Source organism: Mustelus asterias, chromosome 7 (assembly GCF_964213995.1).
Source record: "Mustelus asterias chromosome 7, sMusAst1.hap1.1, whole genome shotgun sequence".
NCBI classification, from domain to species: Eukaryota; Metazoa; Chordata; class Chondrichthyes; order Carcharhiniformes; family Triakidae; genus Mustelus; species Mustelus asterias.
The window spans coordinates 71,481,047-71,507,915 of record NC_135807.1 but is presented as its reverse complement, the minus strand read 5'-3'; the positions used below and the strand labels follow the sequence as shown (position 1 = coordinate 71,507,915).

The 26,869-nt window shown below is 43.4% G+C and overlaps 1 protein-coding gene across 31 annotated transcripts in view; it reads left to right on the top strand.

The window, feature by feature from the left end:
- unm_hu7910 (un-named hu7910) overlaps positions 1 to 26,869 on the top strand; it is a 217,059-nt gene that overhangs the window by 8,801 nt on the left and 181,389 nt on the right. For 3 of the 31 annotated variants that reach the window (XM_078216232.1, XM_078216229.1, XM_078216250.1), the window contains exon 2: positions 2,831 to 2,897. The exons of 21 other annotated variants lie outside the window; for them this stretch is intronic. Coding sequence is in view for 7 of the 10 variants with exons in the window: in XM_078216249.1 (XP_078072375.1) it covers positions 10,111 to 10,138 (28 nt within the window). In the remaining 3 variants the exon portion in view is untranslated. Of the gene's footprint in view, positions 1 to 2,830; positions 2,898 to 9,926; positions 10,139 to 26,869 lie in introns of those variants that run through there. 7 more of the 31 variants (XM_078216225.1, XM_078216220.1, XM_078216245.1 and 4 more) reach the window with 4 other exon arrangements.

The window sequence follows — 26,869 nt, the reverse complement described above, 5'->3', positions numbered from 1 at the left end:
GAACTGTTAAGTGTCTGACTGTGAGATGAGTTGGACACTTGTTTTGGAGGGTCTCGGGGAGCAGGGGAATTGCCCTTTCTCTCTGTAGGATTTGCCCATCACGTTCAGTGTGTTGGGACCTCCAAGGTGTTCGATGGTTTGGAAATCAGGGCTATCAATGATGGACCAGATTTTTAATAATCACATTTCCACTATTCAATGTATTTACATGGGCTACAATATCATGACTTGCTTGCAGAGGCATGCAATATTGGTCTATATCTTGCCAACAAAATGTAAGTAGTTTAGTTTGCTTGCCTCTTGAGTTGTAATATGGAAACTGCTCTAAAATTAGATTGTTTTAAGTGATTGTTACATGAGCCTAAACTTTTCTGTATGGTCTACAGCTAAAAATGTCATATGAAACATTTAATTGGGTCAGTTAAAAGTGCTTGATGCCACTCGAGATATCTTTATATTGAAAAATAACCGGTTGCAACCTTTCTGTATTAGAATGGTCTTCCTTTTTCATCTTCTGTTTAGTCTGCTCAAGCAAAATCAATGTGTGTATGTTAAGCATACTATTATTGCCATCTTAATTTCCTTTATTTTTGTCTCGTTCCACAAAATAAAAATCTTGGTCAATGAGTAGCAGAAATGTGCTTGAAAGAACTGCTCTTCCGATTTTGTACCTTTAATACAAAAATGATTAAAGGGAAATGTCAGGCTCTGATTGACATTTATTTTAACCACCACTGGTTTCTGGCAGGAATTACTGGCAGTTCATTTAGAGAGAGGAGAATGTAAGCTTTAAAGTGAATGTTTCCATTTAACCAAGAGCTGAGTACAGAGTAATTTTTGTGAATTGTCTTTTGTCACCAATAAGGAATTGGAGCAAGAGCAGATTATATAGCTTCTCAAGCCTGCTGCAACATTCACTAGTATCATGGCTGATGTGACCTTAACCTCAACTCCACTTTCTTGCCTGTTTCCCATAACCCTGGTTTGACTTGGCCTTTAAGATATGGCTTTCATAACTTTCTGGGTTAGAGAATTTTTAAAATTCCCAACCCTCCAAGGGAAAAAAAATCATCCTTCCCTCTGACTTAAATGGTCAACCTCTCATTTTGAAACTGCTGCTTATAGCTACTCCTACCAGGCGACTCATTAGTATGTCATGCTTGTCTGTCTTCTAGTGGAGATGCCGGCGTTGGACTGGGGTGAACACAGTAAGAGTTTTAATAACACCAGGTTAAAGTCCAACAGGTTTATTTGGTAGCAAATTCCATTAGCTTTCGGAGCGCTGCTCCTGTCTTGTGCCACCCTTGCACATCCACTATAGCTCCACTGCATCTACTCTTGCCTCGCCTGTTGCTCTTTCCCTCTTGCCCTCCACTTTTCCTGTTAGACGAGATCTCTGATAAATGGCCGAAATACTGACATTTTCTTTTCTGAATGTCATTTTTTAAAGTTCTTTTCCTTTCAATTTCAAGGACTTCTTCATTAGTTTTGTGCTAAAAACTCCGATGTCCAGCTACACTCTCTTCAGGTGCCATTTCCTAATAGGACATTGCACAGACTTCTATATATTGTTCTGTAGTTCTGCTTGGCAAGGTGCTGCAGTGGATTGTTGTTGCCTCCTTTAGGTTCTAGTTGACCAAGAGACTCTCACACTCCTAAGACCTGCCATAGATGTGTCAGAAGGATTTATAGGTTGGCAATCAACCTGTTTGTCTACATCACAAACGTACTTTCCACAGCCATGAATTCTTGGGTGGGATTCTAACCCAGAGGTTCGGATTGAGAGGTCAGTGTTACCACTGCACCACAAGATCTCCCATCCAACTACAACCTAATAATGGACTACAGCATTTTCCCAATAGCACATATTATTGCTACTGACTTAGTTTCCTGCTTTCTATCTCTTGTACTGAATGCTGAAATTATGCAGGAATCTAGTAGTTGTATTAAGTTTTATTTCACTGGACATCAGGTCACCTGTTAAACACATCTGGATTGAAATAAACTTAAACAAATTACTTAAATCCTAGATTGGTGTTTCTCTTTCATTATCTGTAGAAATAAGTTTGATAAAACTTGCCAATACCTTAAATAGAGCTTTCTTGGTGACATAACATCCATTTTGGAGCTTGTTTTACTTTTTCCTAAAATAGTGATGTTAAAAACATTGAACCTTTGGGTTGTATGGCTATTTAATATTGTCAGTTTAATTGCTGAGACATTTTCTATTCGTTTATCATTTATGAAACTATTTTGTCGAGCAACTTTCTGTCACATTGGCAGCTGTCTGACTATTCAACCAAGATGTCTAACTTGTCCTGCGATATACCATCCAATTATTGCTGCCTTTAGGCATCTGAATAGCCTGACATACGCATATTGTTCAGTAATTTGAACCCTTTGTTACCTATTCATTAGAAAAGCATTCATCCTATTCCTCAATAGTTGTGGTTTTACCAACATCAGAACTTGTATGTTGAAGGTTGATATCCCTTGTGACGGTTAATGAGTTGAACACTGCATTTCCTGATGCTCATGAGTAAAAAATCATTGTGTTGTTTAGTGGTGAGGGCGCAGTGTTCAGCTTTCTAATTGGATGACTGAGAGCTATTTCATTGTATGGGAGAAATCAACTTTCAATAATTAATGCTGACAGCTAAATACTCTGCAAAACAAGTGCCTTCCAAATTATTCTGTTTTGTCTTTGGCTCTTAGCCATGACCATCTAAGCACTGACAAAAGTACAGAGTCTGTCATAATTTTGCTTAATACTGTAAACAGTTGACAAGTTTACTGCTTTTTAACTATTGATTCTTCCATCTTGGCACAGAAGCTGTGCATCAACACTGCAAGTTCAACTGGAACTGTGAGCTTTCCTAGCGAAGACTATGACACTGGTAACCTCTGTGAATGGCATGTTGTTGAGCGCAATCATCATTAGTGTTGGATGTTTAGCTCTGATTGTAGCAGTTGAGTTTGTGTGCTTGCATGTAGTCTTTTTTCTGTTGCTGTGTTTTTTCCCTTTCTCTGTTTCAGCAGCTTGTAAGCTCTTGGGCTGATATGCTCTTTGAGTTGACATGTTAGCATTTGTAATGAGAATGTTTTAAATAACTGGGAAATATGCTAATATTTTAAACGTTTTTTTATTGCTCTGGTTGTGCTGTTTAGCAGTGTTTAACATTTTGGTTCTGGTAGAAAAAAATCCTTGACTAACCAAGGTTCTTGAAAAGGTAAATTTTGGTCCTAATTGCATGAATTGTTTGGATTGTCAATACATGTGTTTGTACAGGGTACATGTTTGTACAGGTCATAGCTGAAAAGGTGTGGTTCTATTTTTCTAGTTGGCTTGTCATTTATTTCCAGTTTTTGCAGAAGAATTGGTTCTAGTTTCAAATTTAGATCATTTCAAATGTTTTTAATGCAATGGAAGTGAATTAGTGCTTTATGCAATGTTTTCTTAAGGTGAAGTACAATACTACCATCTGTAGTGTGCCGAAGTGTTTACTAAGCATGAAATGAGAAAAGAACACTTGACACATTGCCTGTTAAAGGAATTGTCTCAATGTACAGTATATCATCACTTGCATTCTAATCTTGTGCAGAAGTTTAGTCTGTGTACTGCATCCAAAGTATTCATCCATCCTCCTATTTTTATTTTTTTGATCTTCCCTGCTTTTTTTTAGATGAACATGTTTCTCCTGAAAGCAACTTAAAAATTATATCTGGTGAAGCATTTGATTATCTCACCCTTAGGATTTTTGACCCTAACCTCTTTCCAAGATGTGATTAACCTAGTACCTTTCCAAAAGAGTTAAATACCCATTGCCTTGAGCTGGATCATATACTTCCTCCAACCTTGTTCTTTTCAGCTCTGCAAGTCTCTCCTAATGTATTAGAGATCCAAGAAATTGAATAATTGACGCTCTTCTCTTTGCGTATCAGTGTCCTTTCTCAAGGTAGGATGCCCAAAGTTGCACTGTGTTTTAAATGGACCTTCACTTAGTGATCTGTACAAGGTTGGAATAAAATGTTTTGACTTGCAGTCCTGCATCCTTGAAAGTGAACACTTGAATTTGATTAGCTTTAGCTTTGACTGGGAACTTTTAATAAATGTTGAATAATCATTCCTGATAGAACCTACCTGTTGATTGCTGTGTATATGTGCTCCTTGGGTCTCTTATTACAAACAGTAGCAGGAGTAAGCCATTTGGCCCCTCAAGTCTGCCTCACCATATAATAAGGTCGCAGCTGATCTGATAGTAACCTCAGATTTGCATCCCACATATGCCAGTAGCCTATCACCGGCTTGCTTACCAAGAATCTATCCACTATGGCCTTAAAAATATTCAAAGACTTCTTCCACCATCTTTTCAAGAAGAGTGTTCCAAAGGCACTTAATCCTTTAAATTGGTACCATTTAGTTGCCCCTCCTCGTTCTTCCTACTAAAATGAATCACTTCACAGTTCTCTGCATTAAGTTTTGCCTGTCCATTTCATCACTCTATATGTTTCTGAAGTCTTTTGTTGTTTTTAAGTTTCAGGTGTCTTCAACTATTGAAATTATGGCCTTTACACCCAAGTCAAACTTGTTGGAGCAGTGGTCATAATACCCACCCCTGGGGAATAACACTATGCTTCCTCCAGTCTGAAAAACAAACATCAGCGCTGCTCTTTACTTTGTCATGTGGCCAGTTTTATATCCATGATGCCACTGTCTCTTCAATCCCTTGAATTTTGTTTAACAAGTTTATTATGTGGTACTTCGTCAAGTGCATTTTGAAAGTTTCATACACATCAACTGCACTACCCTGATCAATTCTCTTTTCATCATGACCTCAATTAGGATAGTCATGCCTGAGCTGCTGGGTTTCTTGTGTTATTGCTCTAAGTGAAGGGCAGTTGCAAAGCACATGGAAAGGGCTAATACAAAAGATGCAGAACTCTGCATGAAGATGAGGCATGGGCTTTAGATCAAGGATGGAATCAGTTTGCTCTGTTTTTAGTCATTAAAAAGTTTTTTACCCTTGAATTCGTATCAAAAAGTTGAAAGCCTTCCTATTGTGATCATCTGAAGGTTACCAACGTTCCAGCTGGGACAATGAAAGCTCCACTATGGTTGTGATGTCTTCCATGGGCTGAAGAAAAGGAATTATTTGTATTTATCAAAATAGTTTGCAGCTGGCTAAGTAGCATAAGATAGCATAGTGGTCATGTAACTGGACGAGTAATCCATAGGCCTGGACTAATGCTCCAGAGACATGAGTTCAGGTCCCACCAGGGCACCTGGAGAATTTAAATTAATTAAATAAATCTGGAACAAAAAACTATTGTCTGTAATTGTTGTGAAAGTCCATCTGATTCACTAATTTCCTTTTTAGGGAAGGAAATTTACAGTCATTATAGCATGGTCTGGTCTGTATGTGACTCCAGAGACACTGCAATGTTGTTGACTCTCAACTACCCTCAGTTTCTATCAAACTGCTATGAAAATGTTGAAAAATAGAACTAAATGGACCACTTGACATCTACCTAGGAACTGGAAACAATAAAAGCACATTCCATTCTCCCAGTTTCTCCGTTTCCTTCTACAATAATGCTTCTGACATGTTGGGTGGAATTTTTCCATCACGGGAATCGTAGCGGGCGAGGGCAGACTATGCAAAGGTCTGTTGACCTCGGGCAGGAATTTCCGGCCTTGGGGTAAGTGAGGCCAGAAAATCCTGCCTGTTGTCTTTTTTTTCCTCTGCTGACATTGAGGGAGAGATTATTGTCATCGTACCAGTTCACAGATTTTCTATCTCATTCCTGTACTCTGTCTCATCATTGTTTGAAATCCGACCCACCATGATGGTCTCATCAGCAAACTTGAAAATCGAGTTGATGGGGACTTTGGCCATATTGTCATAGGTGTATAAGGAATATAGTAGGGGGCTGAGGGCACAGCCTTGTGGGGCACTGGTATTGAGTTCAAAACGCAAGGTCTGAAACATTTGCATTCGTCTTCAGCTAGAAGTGCTGAGTGCAGGAACCATCTTGGTCTCCTATGGTCCCCAACATCAGAGATACCAGCCTTCAGCCATTTTGATTCGCTCCACATGATAAGAAATGGCTGAGATACATAGGAAGGCCATGGGCCCTGACAACATCCCAGCCATAGTGCTTAAAAACTTCTGATCCCAAACTAGCTGCACTCTTAATCAAGCCATCCTGGTATAGCCACAATACTGGCATCTACCCAACACGACAAAGTGGAAAATTGTCTAGCTATGTCCTGTACACGCACAGCAGGCTACATCCAATACAGTCCATTACTGTGCCATCATTCTACTCTCAGCAAAGTGATGGAAGATTTCATTGACAGCGCTATCAAGTGGCTTACCAATACTATCAAGTTACTCACTAATAACACACTTGGTTATTGCCAGAGCCACGCGGCTTCAGACCTCATTACAATCTTTGTTGAAATATTGACAAACGAGCTGAATTCAAGAGGTGAGAGTGACAGCTAGTAAGATTCAGGGGTAGGGGCAGGTTGACTCTCCACTGGCTGGAGTCATAGGACATAGCACAAAGGAAGATGGTGGTTACTGATGACTGCAGCATTCAGTCCCATTTGAAACTATCTAGGTAATGACAGTCCATGACTGCATGTAGCAAGACCTGGATAGCATTCAGGCTTGGGCTGAGAAGTGATAAGTAACATTCATGCCACTAAGTGCCAGGGAATGAACCTCTAAAGCAAGAGCGTCTCTAATGATCTTTCCTCGATTTTCAACAGCATTTGCGCTGCTGAACCGTCACCATCAATGTCCTGGGGGAGAGGGGCATTGCCATTAACCAGAAACTTAACTGGGTCAGCCATATACAAGAGAACAAGCCAAAGGTAGGATATTTTGTAGGGAAGGACTCTCCTGACTTTCTAAAACCAAGTCAGTCCAGAAAGTAAGTTTTATTTATTTGCATCACAAGTATCACTGCAATGAAGTTACTTTGAAAATCCCTTTCTCCACTTGCTTGGATGAGTGTTGTTCCAACAACACTTAAACTCAACACCATCCAAGACATGGCAACCTTCTTGATCAGTGCCTTAACCACCAGTTTAAACAATCTCTTCCCCCTGCATTGGTGCATTGTAGCAGTTGGTTGCATTGCAGCACCTCATCAAGGTTCCTTTGAGAGCACGTTTCAAATCCATGACTTCTAGAACATAGAACAGTACAGCACAGAACAGGCCCTTCGGCCCACGATGTTGTGCCGAGCTTTGTCTGAAACCCAGATCAAGCTATTTCCTCCCTATCATCCCAAAGTACTCCATGTGCCTATCCAATAGCTTCTTAAATGTTCCAAAAGTTTCTGACTCCACTATCCCTGCAGGCAGTCCATTCCACACCCCAACCACTCTGAGTAAAAAACCTACCTCGGACATCCTTCCTGTATCTCCCACCATGAACCCTATAGTTATGCCCCCTAGTTACCGCTCCATTCACCCGAGGAAATAGTCTTTGAACGTTCACTCTATCTATCCCCCTCATCATCTTATAAACCTCTATCAAGTCTCCTCTCAACCTCCTCCGCTCCAAAGAGAAAAGCCCAAGTTCCCTCAACCTTTCCTCATAAGACCTACCCTCCAAACCAGGCAGCATCCTGGTAAATCTCCTTTGCACTCTTTCCAGTGTCTCCACATCCTTCTTATAGTGAGGTGACCAGAACTGCACACAATATTCCAAATGTGGTCTCACCAAGGTCCTGTACAGTTGCAGCATAACCCCACGGCTCTTAAACTCAAACCCCCGTTAATGAACGCCAACACACTATAGGCCTTCTTCACGGCTCTATCCACTTGAGTGGCAACCTTCAGAGATCTATGGATATGAACCCCAAGATCTCTCTGTTTCTCCACATTCCTCAGAACCCTACCTTTGACCCTGTAATCCACATTTAAATTTGTCCTACCAAAATGAATCACCTTGCATTTGTCAGGGTTAAACTCCATTTGCCATTTTTCAGCCCAGCTCTGCATCCTATCTATATCTCTTTGCAGCCGACAACAGCCCTCCACCTCATCCACTACTCCACCAATCTTGGTGTCATCAGCAAATTTACTGATCCACCCTTCAGCCCCCTCCTCCAAGTCATTTATAAAAATGACAAATAGCAGAGGACCAAGCACTGATCCCTGTGGCACTCCGCTGGTAACCGGTTTCCAGTCCAAAAATTTTCCATCCACCACCACCCTCTGTCTTCTGTTAGATAGCCAGTTACCCTATCTAATCGGCCAAACTTCCCTCTATCCCACACATCCTTACTTTCTTCATAAGCCGACCGTGGGGGACTTTATCAAACGCCTTAGTAAAATCCATGTATATGACATCAACTGCACTACCTTCATCTACACACTTAGTTACCTCCTCAAAAAATTCTATCAAATTTGTGAGGCAAGACTTGCCCTTCACAAATCCGTGCTGACTATCCCGGATTAAGCTGCATCTTTCTAAATGGTCGTAAATCCTATCCCCAAGGACCTTTTCCATCAACTTACCGACCACCGAAGTAAGACTAACCGGCCTATAATTACCAGGGTCATTTCTATTCCCTTTCTTAAACAGAGGAACCACATTCGCCACTCTACTTCTACTGCCCTTATTCTTCTAAAATGGTAGTTGCACAGAATCACCCACTGCCAGTAAGGTCTCCTCCAAGCCACATGCCATCCTGATTTGGGAAGCCTAAAAACTAGAGGCAGGAGTAGGCCATTTAGCCTTTTGAGTCTGCTCTGCAGTCAATATGATCGTGGCTGAATCTATTAACGTTCCTTCAACTGCATTGAATTAGAACTCCCTCCCATATACCATTGTTACTGTAACTATACCAGATGGACTGTAGCAGTTCAAGAAAGCTGCTACTTCCTTACCCAAGGACAGTTAAGGATGAATATGTTCCATGAACAAATAAGAAAAAAATGTTGTCATTGTTCTGTAGGAAAAAGATGGAATCCCTACAGTATAGGAGGACTATCTATGACCAGATGGTTCGTTATTGATGCAAAGCCCAAATAATGAAGACGTTGGAAATATGAAATATAAACTGGAACTGCCAGAACTTGAGTATTTCCAGCATTTTCACACTGACCAAAACTGGAAAAAAACAAGAGATTTAGCAGGTTTTCAGTACTGTACAGCGTGATTTTTGTGTCTGTCTGTGTAAGGGAAGATCTGTAAAAGGGTAGACGGGAGCGATTAAATGAAAAAAGATTTGATGCAAGAAAAAAAGGAAGTAAAGAAATAAAAGATGGACCTCGAGGAGTTATAAATATCAACAATTGACAACCTGGTGCTGGTGAGGTGGGGCAGGGGGGGAATAGAAATTGGGACCAATGGTTATAATCTGAAATTGTTCGCTCTGAGTTTAGAATATTGTAAGTAGTGTTTTAATCAAAAGTTGAGGTGCTGTACTTGAGTTTGAGCCATATATCTGGAGTGGGGTTTAATTCTTGAAGCAGGACAGCTACCTCTGAGCCGAGTCTTGACACCAGATTAATGTGGCATCTCTTACTTATTAAGTTTGCATATAAAGATTCACCAGTTAGTTGAGGTGCTCATACCTTGTGGGAAAGTGAGAAAAATAATTTGCTGGCTTGCTGCTGTTGTCCAAAGTTGATATCAAATAGAAACTTCCTAATAGCCATGCATGACAGCTTTGTTTCTGTTAACAATGTCTTGTGATTGAAAAGCTTCTGAATTATTGATTTAGGTGTGCATTACTGGATAAGTAATGACGGGCATAATTTTGTTTTCTCTTATTTAGCACAGTAGTGAGTAAATATTAGTGGTGACTATTGGTTGGGTAGCCAGACAGGTTTGATGCCAAATAGTTGTCATTCAAAGAGGAGCCTTTCCATATGAGTGCTTGAATCTGTTTGGCTCATGGAGAAAGCAAATCTAAAAATACCCTGTTAGCAGATTCTGCAGGCTAGTCTCATATCAGGTTATAGCTGAGTTAGCTCTCACTCCTTTCTATGAGGTTGGAGTTTGGATTGCAGCGTTGAACATTCTGGTTTGTTTTTCATTATTAGACTCTACCGTTTTGCCTACAACTTTAGGAAAAGTGTAGATGATCAACACCATGGCAGATGATGCAGGTAATGTTCTGTTTATATGTGGAATGAGCAAAATATGCAAAATAGATATTTTGCAAATTTTTATGTTCAAGAAGCTTTCTTGAAAATCTGCATTTTGTGACATGTTAGACTTTGTAGTTGGCATTTGATTCTGTGTTGTTGACGATTTAATGTGCTTTTCTTAGTTTGTAATATAAAGCAGCTTTCCATTCGGTTGTAGAGGACCTCAGTTTGTGCTGAACTGGCACAATCTAATTTAAAATTAGTCAACTTTGGTCTCATCACAATCATGCATCAATCTCAAGCTTGTAATAAAAAAAATGGACTGTTTCAGGATTTTTAATTAATAAAAGAACAAGTTCTGGAACCGACCAATAGATTCGATAGTTTAGTGTCTCTCAACAGATGTTAATGATTCAGGTTGATCTTTCACTCGCACTGAAAAAAACAGTAAGAAGTCTCACAACACGAGGTTAAAGTCCAACAGTATCATTTGGAATCACGAGCTTTCGGAGCGCTGCTCCTTCCTCAGGTGCCTCACCTGATGAAGGAGCAGCGCTCTGAAAGCTCGTGATTCCAAATAAACCTGTTAGACTTTAACCTGGTGTTGTGAGACTTCTTACTGTGCCCATCCCAGTCTTAACACCGGCATCTCCATATCATTAATTGAAAAAGTAGATATACAACAAGGGTGGGGAAAGAACAAAAGGGAAGATATATAATAGGGTAGAAGCAAAAGATTAAATGACCAGGGAGAATGTACAAGACAAAAGGATATGAAAATGAGACACAAAAGATGGGCCGAGATGAGCCGCAAGTGGGACAAGTAGAATCGTCAGCTACATCCAAAACCAGAAATGTGGCAGAGATTCTGATTTGAAATGAGCCTGGAAGACTGTAAATTGTTTAATTGAAAGACAAGGTCCTGCTTCATTAGGACTATGTAGCAGGCAAATAACAAAGGTCTGAGTGGAGGTGGAGAATTAAAATAACAGGAGGCTGGAAGCTCAGGAAGACTGAATTGAGGTGTTCCACAAAGTCATCCAATTAGTGTGTTTGATCTTGCCAGTGCAGAGGAGCCTGTAATATGAGCAATGACTGCAGTATATTAAAGTAAAAGAAGTATAAGCAAATCTGTTTCAAGGGAGGAGATGAAAAATGGCTGGAATTGCATCTTCTGTGCTGCACTCCCACTCTGATCTCTGTTTCTGGTCACCTACACTGTACAATAAAGCTCTACCATGGTTGCCTTGATAATTTCCTGCACCTCTGTCAACCCTTCCTCTTTTTTCCCAGAATCATGAAGGGGTTCCTTTGGTTTTCATCTTTTGACCCCACTAGGCTCCACATTCAACAATTCTCCTTCAGCATAATGCCACCACCAAACACATTTTCCCTCTTACCTGCTTCCAGCATTCTAAAGGGACTATTGCCTCTACAACAGCCTAGTTCACTCCTCCAACCAATTTGTCCCCTTTTAATGGCATCTTCCCATAAAAATGCTGGAAATGCAACAGTAAGATGATGAGACATAGGAGCAGAAGTAGTCCATTTGGCCCATCAAACCTGCTCCACCATTCAAAGAGATCATGACTGATCTGATGTGATAATCCTCAACTCCACTTTCCTGCCTTATCCTCATAGCCTTTGATTCCCTTACTGATTAAAAATCTGTCTATCTCAGCCTTGATCATACTTAACAATTTGCCCTCCTCCTCCCTTCCTTTCCTGCCATTTGGGACCCCAAACACTACTTGTATTTCTTTCAATTTGGTACACTGTATTCGCTGCTTCCAATACAGATATTATAGAAACCGAACACATTGCAGAGCATTTCAGTTCTATTTGCAAACATGACCCTGAATTTCCAGCTGCCTGTCATTTTATTCTCTGCTCTATTCCCAATGTAACCTTTTTCTCCTTGACTGCTTAAACTTTTTCAATTAAACACTAAGCTCAAGGAATAGTACTTCATCTTTTGATAAGATTTTTTAAAACAAGTTTCTGGACTTGGTATTGTGTTAAATAATTTGAGATAATGACCTCTGTTGCCCATTTTTGGGCAGCAGCTGTTGATTCTGCTTTTTCCCACTTATACCTAGTAAATTTTTGTTTATTTACTTGTCCTGTTGCCATCGCCCTTTTTCACTTAATCTCTTTTGTCCTGCACTCTATCACAGATATTACCTTTCATTATTTCTTCCCTTGCCTGTGCAATTGCTTAAAACCTATTGCACCTCTAACTTTTTCACTTCTGATGAAATATCATCAAAATATGTTAACTGCCTCCTGCACTGTAGGGATTCTGTGGTTTCTCTTTTTTTTTGTAATTAGAGCACTTGGGTGTTATTTTTGGATATCTTGTTATTTATTAACAAATGTTCAGTGCTCAACAGATGCACTTTTGTAAAGGTTTGTACTTTTCCATGGTGTTTTTTGACATGAGCATAGAGTTGTTACAATGTGCAAATATATCTAACAATTTTTCTGCTCACAATTTTAAGATTACTTAAGCGAAAGGGTCAATATGTCCAAGGTCTAATTACAGGTACCGGTGTGAGGCAAGTAACAGTTTATGGTGGCATAAGCCTATAGATGCAGCTGGCACTTTTATTGTAGCCAAAAGCAAGTTCATGCTCCTAATTGATCTAGTAGATGGCCTGAGAATATGTTAAACTGCTTTGCAGTTTGGAGTTATATTACAGTAGATATGTAACTGAAGTAGTTGATGGACTCGTTTCTTGGTGATCTTGCACTGCCTGCTTAAGCTCTGATGCAACCTGCATTCAGATTGTTTGCACTTCTGTGAAATTTAAACTAGTTTACATCAACACAGTGTATGTAGTCCAACAAACCTTGGTGGTGATCCTGTGAAAACTCCTTGTAGGAACTTATTAGGAATATGATTGTTCACTTCTGCATTGCAAATAAAGATGTGTATGGAATTATCCTCTACAGCAACTGCATATTTTTGTGGGGCTAGCTTCTGCTTTTCAATTTGCTATGTGGGATATATATTAAAATTGAATTGATATACCATGACAGGGATGTACTTTGAAACATATTCCTATTTACTTGCTGCAAAACACTATCTGTCTGAAAAACTAATCTTCCATAATCTTCTGCATCTCGAGTTTGTTTGCAGGTATAGATAGCAGTGAATTCATCTCAAAGATCAAATGATAAATTGTTCCAAGTTTTTAGTGCCAGTGCCTGGGTTCAATTCCACCCTTTGGTGACAGTGTGGAATTTGCATGTTTTCTCTGTGTCTGCGTGGGTTTCCTCCGGGTGCTCCCACAGTCCAAAGATTGGGAGGTTATGTGGATTGGCCATGCTAAATTGCCCCTTGTGTCCAAAGATGTGGAAGTTTGGTGGATTAACCATGGTCAATGCATGGGGTTAGAGTCACTGTAATGCTGGAGGTGGCCATTTGGCCCACAGTCTGCACCTACTCTCCAAAAGAGCATCTTACCCAGGTCTAACCTCCACCCTATCCTCAACCCCTAACCCCGAGTATTTACCATGGCTAATCCATCTAATTCACACATCTGTGGACACTAAGGGACGATTTAGCATAGCCAATCCACTTAACCATTTTTGGATTGTGGGAGGAAACTGAAGCACCTGGAGGAAACCCACGCAGACACGGGGAGAATGTGCAATGTCCACACAGTCGTCCAAGGCCGGAATCGAACCCGGGTCCCCGGAGCTGTGAGGCAGCAATGCTAGCCACCCCGACAGGGATAGGGCGGACAGGAGGGCCCAGTTGGGATGTTCTTTTGGAGATGCGATGGGCCGGATGGCCTCTTGCATTTTATGGATTCTATGGTTTTAACCTGTTAAATGATATTAGTCCAGAAGGAAATATGAGCAGACAAAACATAAAATGAAATGCTAAGATATTTTGTAAGCAACAAAATGCAGAAGAAAGAATAATTGGAGAAAATAGGAGTTGCTTGGAGATGAAAAAAATCTAATTGTCTAAGGGGAGGTGATGGCCTAGTGGTATTATCGCTTGACTATTAATCCAGAAACCCAGATAATGTTCTGGGGACCTGGGTTTGAATCCCGCCATAGCAGATGGTGGAATTTGAATTCAATTGTTGATTGTTGTAAAAATCCATCTGGTTCACTAATGTCCTTTAGGGAAGGAAATCTTCCGTCCTTACCTAGTCTGGCCTACATGTGACACCAAAGCCGCAGCAATGTGGTTGACTCTCAACTGCCCTCTGAAATGATCTAGCAAGCCACTCAGTTGTAACAATCGCTACAAAGTCTCAACAAAGAAATAAAACCAGACCTGGCATCGACCCAGGCATCGGGAAAGATAATGGCAAAACAAACAGCCCTGTCGACTCTGCAAAATCCTCCTTACTAACATCGGGGGGCGAGTGCCAAAATTGGGAGAGCTGTCTTGCAGATTAGTTAAGCAACAGCATGACATAGTCATTCTCATGAAATCATACCTTACAGCTAATACCCCAGACACCACTATTACCATCCCTGGATATGTCCTGTCCCAACGGCAGGACAGACCCAGCAGAGGTGACGGCACAGTGGTATATAGTCGGGAGGGAGTTGCCCTGGGAGTCCTTAACACTGACTCCGGACCCCATGAAGTCTCATGGCTTCAGGTTAAACATGGGCAAGGAAATCTGTTACTGGTTGCCATGTACCATCCTCCTTCGGCTGATGAATCAGTATTCCTCCATGTTGAACAACACTTGGAGGAAGCACTGAGAGTGGCAAGGGTACAAAATGTACTCTGGGTGGGGGATTTCAATGTCCACCACCAAGAGTGGCTCGGCAGTAGCACAACTGATCGAGCTGGTTGGGTCTTAAAGGATATAACTGCTAGACTGGATCTGTAGCAGGTGGTGAAGGAACCAACAAGAGGAAATAACGTACTTGTCCTCATCCTTCCCAATCTGCCAGCTGCAGATGCATCTGTCCATGACAGTATCAGTAAGAGTGACCACCGCACAGTCCATGTAGGGATGAAGTCCAGCCTTCACATTGAGAATAACTTCCATCATGTTGTGTGGCACTATCACTGTGCTAAATTTGAACCGATCTAGCAACTCCAGACTGGGCATCCATGAGGCGCTGTGGGCCATCAACAGCAGCAGAATGGTACTCCAGCACAATCTGCATACCCCCCACTCAATCATTACCATCAAGCCAGGGGATCAACCCTGGTTCAATGGAGAGTGCAGGAGGGCATGCCAGGAGCAGCACCAGGCACACCAAAAAATGAGGTGTCAACCTGGTGAAGCTACCAAACAGGACTACTTGCATACCAAGTGGCAAAAACAGCAAGTGATAGACAGAGCTAAGCAAGCCCACAACCAAAGGATCAGATCTAAGCTTTGCAGTCCTTCCACATCCAGTCGGGAATGGTGGTGGACAATTAAACCACTTGCTGGAGGAGAAGGCTCCACAAATATCTCCATCCTCAATGATGGAGGAGTCCAGCAATTCAGTGCAAAAGATAAGGCTGAAGTGTTCGCAGCAATCTTCAGCCAGAAGTGCCGAGTGGATGATCCATCTCAGTCTCCTCCAGTGGACCCCCATCATCTCAGATGCCAGTCTCCAGCCAATTCGATTCACTCCACGTGATATCAAGAAACGGTTGGAGGCACTGGATATTGCAAAAGCAGTGGGCCCTGATAACATTCTGGCAATAGTGCTGAAGACTTGAGCTCCAGAACTTGCCGCTCCCCTAGCCAAGCTCTTCCAGTACAGTTAAAACATTGGCATCTACCCAACAATGTGGAAAATTGTCCAGATATATCCTGAACACACAAAGCAGGACAAATCCAACCTGGCTAATTTCCACCCAATCAGTCTCTTGATCATCAGTAAAGTGATGGAAGGGGTCATCAACAGTACTATCAAGCAGTACCTGCTCTTCAGTAACCTGCTCAGTGACACCCAGTTTGGGTTTTGCCAGGATCACTCGGCTCCTGACCTCATTACAGCCTTGGTTCAAACATGGACAAAAGAGCTGAATTCCAGAGATGAGATGGGGTAACAGTGACAGCCCTTGACATCAAGGTTGCATTTGACCAAGTGTGGCATCAAGGAGCCCTAATGAAACTGGAATCAATGGGTATCAGGGGGCAAACTCTCCGCTGGTTGGAGTCATACCTGGTACATAGAAAGATGGTTGTAGAGGGTCAGTCATCTCAGCTCCAGGACATCTCTGCAGTCGTCCCTCAGGGAAGTGTCCTAGGCCCAACAATCTTCAGCTGCTGCATCAATGGCCTTCCCTCTGTCATAAGGTCAGAAGTGCGGATGTTTGCTGATTGCACAATGTTCAGCACCATTTGCGGCGACTCATACTGAAGCAATACATATTCAAATGCAACAAGATCTGGACAATATCGAGGCTTGGGCTGACAAGTGGCAAGTAACATTCGCGCCACACAAATGCCAGGCAATGACCATGACCAATAAGAGACACTCTAACCACCGCCCCTTTGACATTCAATGGTGTAACCATCACTGAATCCCCCAGTGTCAACATCCTTGTGGTTACCATTGACCAGAAACTCAACTGGACTCTCCACATAAACACAGTGGCTACAAGAGCAGGTCAGAGGCTAGGAATACTGCGGCGAGTAACTCAGTTCCTGACTCCGCAAAGCCTATCCATCATCTACAGGGCACAAGTCCAGAGTGATGGAATACTCCCCACTTGCCTGGATGGGTGCAGCTCCGACAACACTTAAGAAGCTTGACGCCATCTAGGACAAAGCAGCCTGCTTGATTGGCATCACATCTACAAAAATTCAACCCCTCCACCACCGACGCTCAGTAGCAGCAGTGTGTACTATCTACAAGATGCACTGCAGCAATTCACCAAAGATTCTTAGACAGCACCTTCCAAACCTATGACCACTTCCATCTAGAAGGACAGGAGCAGCAGATAAATGGGAAGACCACCACCTGCAGGTTTCCCGCCAAGCCACTCACCATCCTGACTTGGAAATATATTGCCATTCCCCCGTAGTCGCTGGGTCAAAATCCTGGAATTCCCTCCCTAACACCATTGGGGTCAACCCACAGAACATAGACTGCAGCAATTCAAGAAGGCACGGTAGCACACTGGTTAGCACTGCTGCTTCACAGCTCCAGGGTCCCGGGTTCGATTCCCGGCTCGGGTCACTGTCTGTGTGGAGTTTGCACATTCTCCTCGTGTCTGCGTGGGTTTCCTCCGGGTGCTCCGGTTTCCTCCCACAGTCCAAAGATGTGCAGGTTAGGTTGATTGGCCAGGTTAAAAATTGCCCCTTAGAATTCTAAAATGCATAGGTTAGAGGGATTAGTGGGTAAAATATGTGGGGGTAGGGCTGGGTGGGATTGTGGTCGGTGCAGACTCGATGGGCCGAATGGCCTCCTTCTGCACTGTAGGGTTTCTATGATCTATGATTTCTAAGGCAGCTCACCATCACCTTCTCGAGGGCAACTAGGGATGGGTAATAAATGCTGGCCAGCCAGTGATGTCCATGTCCCACGAATGAATTTTTAAAAACAATTGTGGAGGGTGAAGGAGTATTGCATCGCAAAATACAGTTGAGACTAATGTCTTTGTGTGCTGGTTTGCTGAAGAGAATTTAAACTGATTTGACAGTGGCGAGAAGCAAGATGTGGCATTAGGAAGGAGAATGAAGGTGCACAAAGGATTGTGAGAATGCACTAGAGTAAGAAAAAGGGTAACGTAGGATCAAATGAAGTGGAAATACAGTAAGATCCAGTTGGGGGTTTATGGTGCATGGATGTAAATAAATAAAGCATGGTTTAAAAGGGTTGGCGAGCTGCAATAATGAAAGATCTGCTGGGGGGATAAAATTATAATAATACATTTGAATTCTATATTAAGTTTGAGAATGAAATATTCCAACCCCAAAAAATAGAATCTTAATGCCAATTACATAGGTATGAGGGGAGAGCTGACCAAAGTTAATAGATCAAATAGACTAAAAGGGATGGCATTACATAACTGTGGGAAACATTTATTTTTTAAAAATCCAAAATGTTCAAACTTGTATTCCAGTGGGATGTGTAGACAGAGTCAATGGATTGGAGGCTGGTTTACGTGATGGACTGAGGGTATGTTCACAACCCTTTGTAGTTTCTTGCAGTCTTGGGGGTCAGAGTAGGAGCCATATGAAGCTGTGCATCTGTAAAAAATTGGTGAGAGTCATAGTGGAAATGCCAAATTTCCGTAGCCTCCTGAGAAAGTAGAGACGTTGGTGGGCTTTCTTAACTATGGCATCAGCGTGGAGGGACCAGGACAGGTTGTTGGTGATCTGGGCACCTAGAAACTGGAAGTGAAATTAAATTGGAGGATTGGGAAAGTTTCAGAAACCTGCAAAATTTTGATTTTTTTTCTTTTGGAAAGGGAAAAAGAGAATGAGTAAATTAGCCAGGTGCATAAAACCGATTGCAAGAGCTTTTAATATTAAAGTGTAACTAAAGTAGACATTGGTTGCTTAGAGTCAGTGACAGGAGAAATGATCATGCAGGATGAGGAAATATTTGAGATATTGGACTAGAATTTTTCTATCTTCAGAGTAGACACAAATTGCATACCAGAGATAGAAAGTAAGCAAGTGACTGATAAGATTGAGGAACTTAAATATTTGGACTAAGCTGACATATTCCTAGGCCCCAGTGGCCTACGTCCTGGGGTGCAGAGATTGTGAATGCGCTAGTAATTTTCCAAATTTCCCTAGATTCTAGAATGGTCTTAGTGAATTGGAAGTTAACAAATGTACTACCAGAAGAAAGGAGGGAGGGTCAAAGCAGGGAACTGATATCAGTTGTCAAAATCCTTGATTTATTATTCAGGAAGTCCTAATGATTCACTTATACGAATCACTATGATCGGGCAAAATCAGCATGGGTTTATGAAAGAGAAAATGTGTTTGACAAATGTATTAATTCGTTGAGGATCTAACTAGTTAGGTGAATAAAAAGGAGTCAGTAGTCGTTGCAGTATACTTAGATTTTCAAAAGGCATTTGGTAAGGTGCCACACAAAGGATAACATGCAAGGTTGGGTTTTAATATCTTGGCATGCACAGAGGATTGATTAATGAACAGGACGCAGAAGGTAAGGATAAAGGGGATGTTTTTAAATTGGCAAACTCCAGTGGAGTGCTACATGGATCAGTGCTGTGTCTCAGCTATTTACAGTCTATATTAATGACTTTGAATAAGTAATCAAGACTAATGTGTTTACTGACATTACACAGTTGTGTAGGAATGGAAGCGGTGAGGAGGACACAAAGATGCTGCAAAGAGATATAGTCATGTTAAGTGAGTGGACAGCCACAGCTAGATTATGTGGGTAAGTGTTCTGTTGTTCACTTTTAGTGAAAACATTTTTTTTAAAGGTATGAGATTTAAAATTTGATCACTAATACTTGGGTGTAATTCGACAAAGAACACGGTTAGCATGCAAGTCCAGCAAGTAATTAGGCAATAGTCCTCCAGGACTTGCCACGCCCCTAGCCAAGCTGGTCCAGTACAACCACAACACTGGCATCTACCCGGCAATGTGGAAAATTGCCTAGATATATCTCGTACACAAGAAATAGGGCAAATCTAAGCCAGCCAATTACAACCCCATCTGTCTACTCTTGATCATCAGCAAAATAATGGAAGGAGTCATCAACAGCACTATTAAGTGGCAATCTCCCCACTGACAGATCGGCACATGCGCAATGGCCCATTCAACACTCCATTCAACTCTATGCTGCTGGCCCCTTGTGTGGGAATAGGCCTGCCCCCTACTTTCCAGCGTGAATCTCTCTAAGGCACTCTGAAGCACAGTGTGTCGGAGATTCGTTCAGTTAAGTATGCCCAAAAAATGGGCAGGAAATTCTCCTGTTTTCCCGCCCGTTGGGCGCTTAGTTTTGTTTTGGGAGAATCCCAGCCAGTGTCTGAATTTGAGTTATTGTTGTAATATAGGAAATATAGCAACCAGTTTATGCACAACAAACCAGAACACAGTGACAAGTTTAAGACTAGATAATCTGTTTCATTTGTGTTTGATGAAAGATTAAATGTTGACCAGGAAAGTTGCTTTTCAAAACAGGATCGCTTGCATCCAATGGAGAGAACAAACTGATCTTGGTCAGTAGCACAGTTAAAAGTTAGTGCAGATCTTGTGCTCTCATCTTTAGAATGGGACTGGAATTACCGACTGAAAATGCAACCCACTGAGTGTAGTTGATCCCATTTTTTGATAGTTAAGTAGCCCGTGGCACTGTTACCCTGCACCCTAGATGCTTAAAGTCAGGTAGTAAGGAACCTCTCAACTTTTTGGTCATAGTCAGTACAGCACAAAGGAGTTAATTGAGTTCATAATGCTATCAGTAGACCAATTCAATACGTCCCATTCCCCTGCTTTATCCCTGTAGCTCTTTGCTTTTGAAATAGTTCATCCCCTCTGCTTTCACCAAACTGATGGGCAGTAAGTTCCAGGGTGGCACAGTGGTTAGCACTGCTGCCTCACAGAGCTAGGGACCTGGGTTCGATTCCTGGCTTGGGTCACTGTGCGGTGTTTGCACATTCTACCCATGTCCGCAGGGTTTCCTCTGGCTGCTCCAGTTTTCTCCCACAGTCTGAAAGATGTGCTGCTTAGGTGCATTGTCCATGCTAAATTCTCCCTCTGTGTCCCAAACAGGTGCCGGAGTGTGGCGACTAGGGGATTTTCATAGTAACTTCATAGCAGTGTTAATGTAGGCCTACTAGTGACACAAGTGAACAAACTTTTAAAAAGGCCATTACCACTTGCAGTGTGGAAACAAGTTGCTCCCCTACCCAGAATTTTAAATCCCATGGTCCTTGTACCATTGGCTGCTGGGAGCAGCTTTATGGTCTTCCTCGTTAAATACTCAGATCTTACCACTTGTCTGGTTAGTAGCCAATTGAATGTGTTTCTTCAAGAAGCAGGAGAAGAATAAACCAGAAAACTAGAGATTGCCATCTGGTTAGAGATCAGCTGGCTGAGCACAGACTAGGGTCCAAATACTTCTGATATCTGTGGCTTAGGTGTTGCTGGGTTTACTCACTGGGTGTGGGGGACTGTACACCATTTGTAAACAAATCGGTGTAGAGCTCAGCATGTTCTTCATGCAGTTTAAATCTTTGAAAAGCATGACTCAATGTTGGCATGGAATTGTATAATTTTACAGCACAGAAGAAAGCTATTCAGCATTTTTGCAGGCATTGAAGGGCTTAACCCTTTTCTTCTGCTCTTCCCTAACCGTAAAATATTATTTCAAATATAGAACATAGAACAGTACAGCACAGAACAGGCCCTTCGGCCCACGATGTTGTGCCGACCTTCATCTGAAACCAAGATCAAGCTATCCCACTCCCTACCATCCTGGTGTGCTCCATGTGCCTATCCAATAACCGCTTAAATGTTCCTAAAGTGTCTGACTCCACTATCACTGCAGGCAGTCCATTCCACACCCCAACCACTCTCTGCGTGAAGAACCTACCTCTGATATCCTTCCTATATCTCCCACCATGAACCCTATAGTTATGCCCCCTCGTAATAGCTCCATCCACCCGAGGAAATAGTCTTTGAACGTTCACTCGATCTATCCCCTTCATCATTTTATAAACCTCTATTAAGTCTCCCCTCAATCTCCTCCGCTCCAGAGAGAACAGCCCCAGCTCCCTCAACCTTTCCTCATAAGACCGACACTCCAAACCAGGCAGCATCCTGGTAAATCTCCTCTGCACTCTCTCCAGCGCTTCCACATCCTTCTTATAGTGAGGTGACCAGAACTGCACGCAATATTCCAAATGCGGCTCTCACCAAGGTCCTGTACAGTTGCAGCATAACCCCACGGCTCTTAAACTCCAACCCCCTGTTAATAAAAGCTAACACACTATATGCCTTCTTCACAGCTCTATCCACTTGAGTGGCAACCTTTAGAGATCTGTGGATATGGACCCCAAGATCTCTCTGTTCCTCCACAGTCTTCAGAACCCTACCTTTGACCCTGTAATCCACATTTAAATTAGTCCTACCAAAATGAATCACCTCACATTTATCAGGGTTAAACTCCATTTGCCATTTTTCAGCCCAGCTTTGCATCCTATCTATGTCTCTTTGCAGCCTACAACACCCCTCCACCTCATCCACTACTCCACCAATCTTGGTGTCATCAGCAAATTTACTGATCCACCCTTCAGCCCCCTCCTCTAAGTCATTAATATAAATCACAAAGAGCAGAGGACCAAGCACCGATCCCTGCGGCACTCCGCTAGCAACCTGCCTCCAGTCCGAAAATTTTCCATCCACCACCACCCTCTGTCTTCGATCAGACAGCCAGTTACCTATCCAATCGGCCAACTTTCCCTCTATCCCACACCTCCTTACTTTCATCATAAGCCGACCATGGGGGACCTTATCAAACGCCTTACTAAAATCCATGTATATGACATCAACCGCCCTACCTTCATCAACACACCTAGTTACCTCCTCAAAAAATTCTATCAAATTTGTGAGGCACGATTTGCCCTTCACAAATCCGTGCTGACTATCCCGGATTAATCCGCATCTTTCTAAATGGTCGTAAATCCCATCCCTAAGGACCTTTTCCATCAATTTACCAACCACCGAAGTCAGACTAACCGGTCTATAATTAGCAGGGTCATTTCTATTCCCTTTCTTAAACAGAGGAACAACATTTGCCACTCTCCAGTCCTCTGGCACCATCCCCGTGGACAGCAAGGACCCAAAGATCAAAGCCAAAGGCTCTGCAATCTCATCCCTCGCCTCCCAAAGAATCCTAGGATACATTTCATCAGGCCCAGGGGATTTATCGACCTTCAGTTTATTCAAAACTGCCAAGACATCCTCCCTCCGAACATCTATTTCCTCCAGCCTATTAGCCTGTAACACCTTCTCTTCCTGAAAAACATGGCCCCTCTCCTTGGTGAACACTGAAGAAATGTATTCATTCATCACCTCGCCTATCTCTACTGATTCCATACACAAGTTCCCACCACTGTCCTTGACCGGCCCTAACCTCACCCTGGTCATTCTTTTATTCCTCACATAAGAGTAAAAAGCCTTGGGGTTTTCCTTGATCCGACCCGCCAAGGACTTCTCATGTCCCCTCCTAGCTCTCCTCAGCCCCTTTTTCAGCTCATTCCTTGCTAACTTGTAACCCTCAATTAAGTCATCTGAACCTTGTTTCCTCATCCCTACATAAGCTTCCCTCTTCCTTTTCACAAGACATTCCACCTCTTTTGTGAACCATGGTTCCCTCACTCGGCCATTTCCTCCCTGCCTGACAGGGACATACCTATCAAGGACACCCAGTATTTGTTCCTTGAAAAAGTTCCACTTTTCATCAGTGCCTTTCCCTGACAGTTTCTGTTCCCATCTTATGCCCCCTAATTCTTGCCTAATCGCATCATAATTACCTCTCCCCCAATTGTAAGCCTTGCCCTGCCGTCCGGCCCTATCCCTCTCCATTGCAATAACAAAAGACACCGAATTGTGGTCACTATCTCCAAAGTTCTCTCCCACAACCAAATCTAACATTTGGCCCGGTTCATTTCCCAGTACCAAATCCAATGTGGCCTCACCCCTTGTCGGCCTATCCACATATTGTGTCAGGAAACCCTCCTGCACACACTGCACAAAAAGTGCCCCATCCAAACTATTTGACCTACAAAGGTTCCAATCAATATTTGGAAAGTTAAAGTCCCCCATGACAACTACCCTGTGACCCCCACACGTATCCATAATCTGCTTAGCAATTTCTTCCTCCACATCTCTATGACTATTTGGGGGCCTATAGTAAACTCCTAGCAACGTGACCGCTCCTTTCCTGTTTCTAACTGCAGCCCATATTACCTCAGTGTGCATATCCCCCTCAAAGTGCTTTTCCGCAGCCGTTAAACTATCCTTGATTAACAATGCTACTCCTCCACCTCTTTTACCAGCTTCCCTACACTTACTGAAACATCTATACCCCGGAACGTCCAACAACCATTCCTGTCCTTGTTCTACCCACGTCTCCGTAATGGCCACAACATCGTAGTCCCAAGTAGCAATCCACACCCCAAGTTCATCCACCTTGTTCCGGATGCTCCTTGCATTGAAGTAGACACACTTCAACCCATCTTCCTGTCTACCGGTACCCACCCTTGACCTTGATACCTTCCCCAATACCTCACCACCCTCAACACTGACTTCCGGACTACAACTCCTTTTCCCACTCCCCTGACAAATTAGTTTAAATCCCCCTGAAGAGCCGTAGCAAATTTCCCTCCCAGGATATTGGTGCCCCTCTGGTTCAGGTGCACCCCGTCCTGTCTGTAGAGGTCCCACCTTCCCCAGAACGTGTTCCAATTATCCACGTATCTGAAACCCTCCCTCCTGCACCATCCCTGCAACCACATGTTTAAGTGCACTCTCTCCCTGTTCCTCAACTCGCTATCACGTGGCACCGGTAGCGTACCAGAGATGACCACATGTTTTGTCTTTGCTCTCAGCTTCCAGCCCAGCTCCCGAAATTCCTGTTTTAAATCCCCGTCCCTTCTCTTACCTATGTCGTTGGTACCAATGTGTACCACGACTTGTGACTGTTTCCCCTCCCCCTTAAGAATCCGGAAAACACGGTCCGAGACGTCACGGACCCTGGCATCCGGTAGGCAACAAACCATCCTCGAGTCTCTTTTGCTGCCACAGAACCTCCTATCTATCCCTCTAACTAATGAGTCCCCAATAACTATTGCCCTCCCGCTCTCCTCCTTACCCTCCTGAGCCACAGGGACGGACTCAGTGCCGGAGATCCTCTCACTGCGGCTCACCACTGGTATGTCGTCCCCCTCAACCGTATCCAAAGCGGAATACTTATTGCTAAGGGGAACGACCACAGGGATCCCTGCACCGACTGCTTCTTCCCAGCCCCTCTCACCGTCACCCATCTATTTTCATTCCGCGGAGTAACTGTATCCCTGAAGCTTCTGTCTATGGCCATCTCTGCATCCCTAATGATCCTAAGTTCCTCCAACTCCAGCTCCAGTTCCCTTGCACGGTTTTGGAGGAGCTGCAGATGGATGCACTTCTCACAGGTATAATCAGCAGGGACACTGACGTCGTCCCTCACCTCGAACATAGTGCAAGAGGAACATTGCACTGCCTTCACACCCATCCCCTCTAGATACCTTGCCAGTACCAGGTAGAAACAGCAAAAAATGAATTAACTCACCCCTGCTCGCCCAAGCCCTGTGAGCCAAAGCCCTACAGCTTTCACTCTGCCTCCTGCTCGCCCAAGCCCTGTGAGCCAAAGCCCTACAGCTTTCACTCTGCCTCCTGCTCGCCCAAGCCCTGTGAGCCAAAGCCCTACAGCTTTCACTCTGCCTCCTGCTCGCCCAAGCCCTGTGAGCCAAAGCCCTACAGCTTTCACTCTGCCTCCTGCTCGCCCAAGCCCTGTGAGCCAAAGCCCTACAGCTTTCACTCTGCCTCCTGCTCGCCCAAGCCCTGTGAGCCAAAGCCCTACAGCTTTCACTCTGCCTCCTGCTCGCCCAAGCCCTGTGAGCCAAAGCCCTACAGTTTTCACTCTGCCTCCTGCTCACTCAAGCCCTGTGAGCCAAAGCCCTACAGCTTTCACTCTGCCTCCTGCTCACTCAAGCCCTGTGAGCCAAAGCCCTACAGTTTTCACTCTGCCTCCTGCTCACTCAAGCCCTGTGAGCCAAAGCCCTACAGCTTTCACTCTGCCTCCTGCTCACTCAAGCCCTGTGAGCCAAAGCCCTACAGTTTTCACTCTGCCTCCTGCTCACTCAAGCCCTGTGAGCCAAAGCCCTACAGCTTTCACTCTGCCTCCTGCTCACTCAAGCCCTGTGAGCCAAAGCCCTACAGCTTTCACTCTGCCTCCTGCTCACTCAAGCCCTGTGAGCCAAAGCCCTACAGCTTTCACTCTGCCTCCTGCTCACTCAAGCCCTGTGAGCCAAAGCCCTACAGTTTTCACTCTGCCTCCTGCTCACTCAAGCCCTGTGAGCCAAAGCCCTACAGCTTTCACTCTGCCTCCTGCTCACTCAAGCCCTGTGAGCCAAAGCCCTACAGCTTTCACTCTGCTTCCTGCTCACTCAAGCCCTGTGAGCCAAAGCCCTACAGCTTTCACTCTGCTTCCTGCTCACTCAAGCCCTGTGAGCCAAAGCCCTACAGCTTTCACTCTGCCTCCTGCTCACTCAAGCCCTGTGAGCCAAAGCCCTACAGTTTTCACTCTGCTTCCTGCTCACTCAAGCCCTGTGAGCCAAAGCCCTACAGCTTTCACTCTGCTTCCTGCTCACTCAAGCCCTGTGAGCCAAAGCCCTACAGCTTTCACTCTGCTTCCTGCTCACTCTGCTGCCCGCTAACGACGCTGCCCGCTCAAAAGTGCGGCCTACTTTTAAACCCCTCCAAAAACCTTCCCAGACTCCTGCTGGGCCCACTTCCTGTTTTAAAAAAACCTCCGATTTTTTTACACAAATTTAACTTAAAATAAATAAATAAATGTAGTGAACAAACCAACTGCCTTCTCCTCAGCCTGGTCCTGTGGAACAATATTTATCCACTTTACTTTTGAAAGCTATTATGTATTCTGCTGCCATCACTATTTCTGCTGTGATATTCAGACTTGATGTGTTGCATTGTTAAAATAAATTTTCCAACACCCCTCAATATGATAAATTTCTACCCTGGATTACTGACATTTGAGTTTTGAAA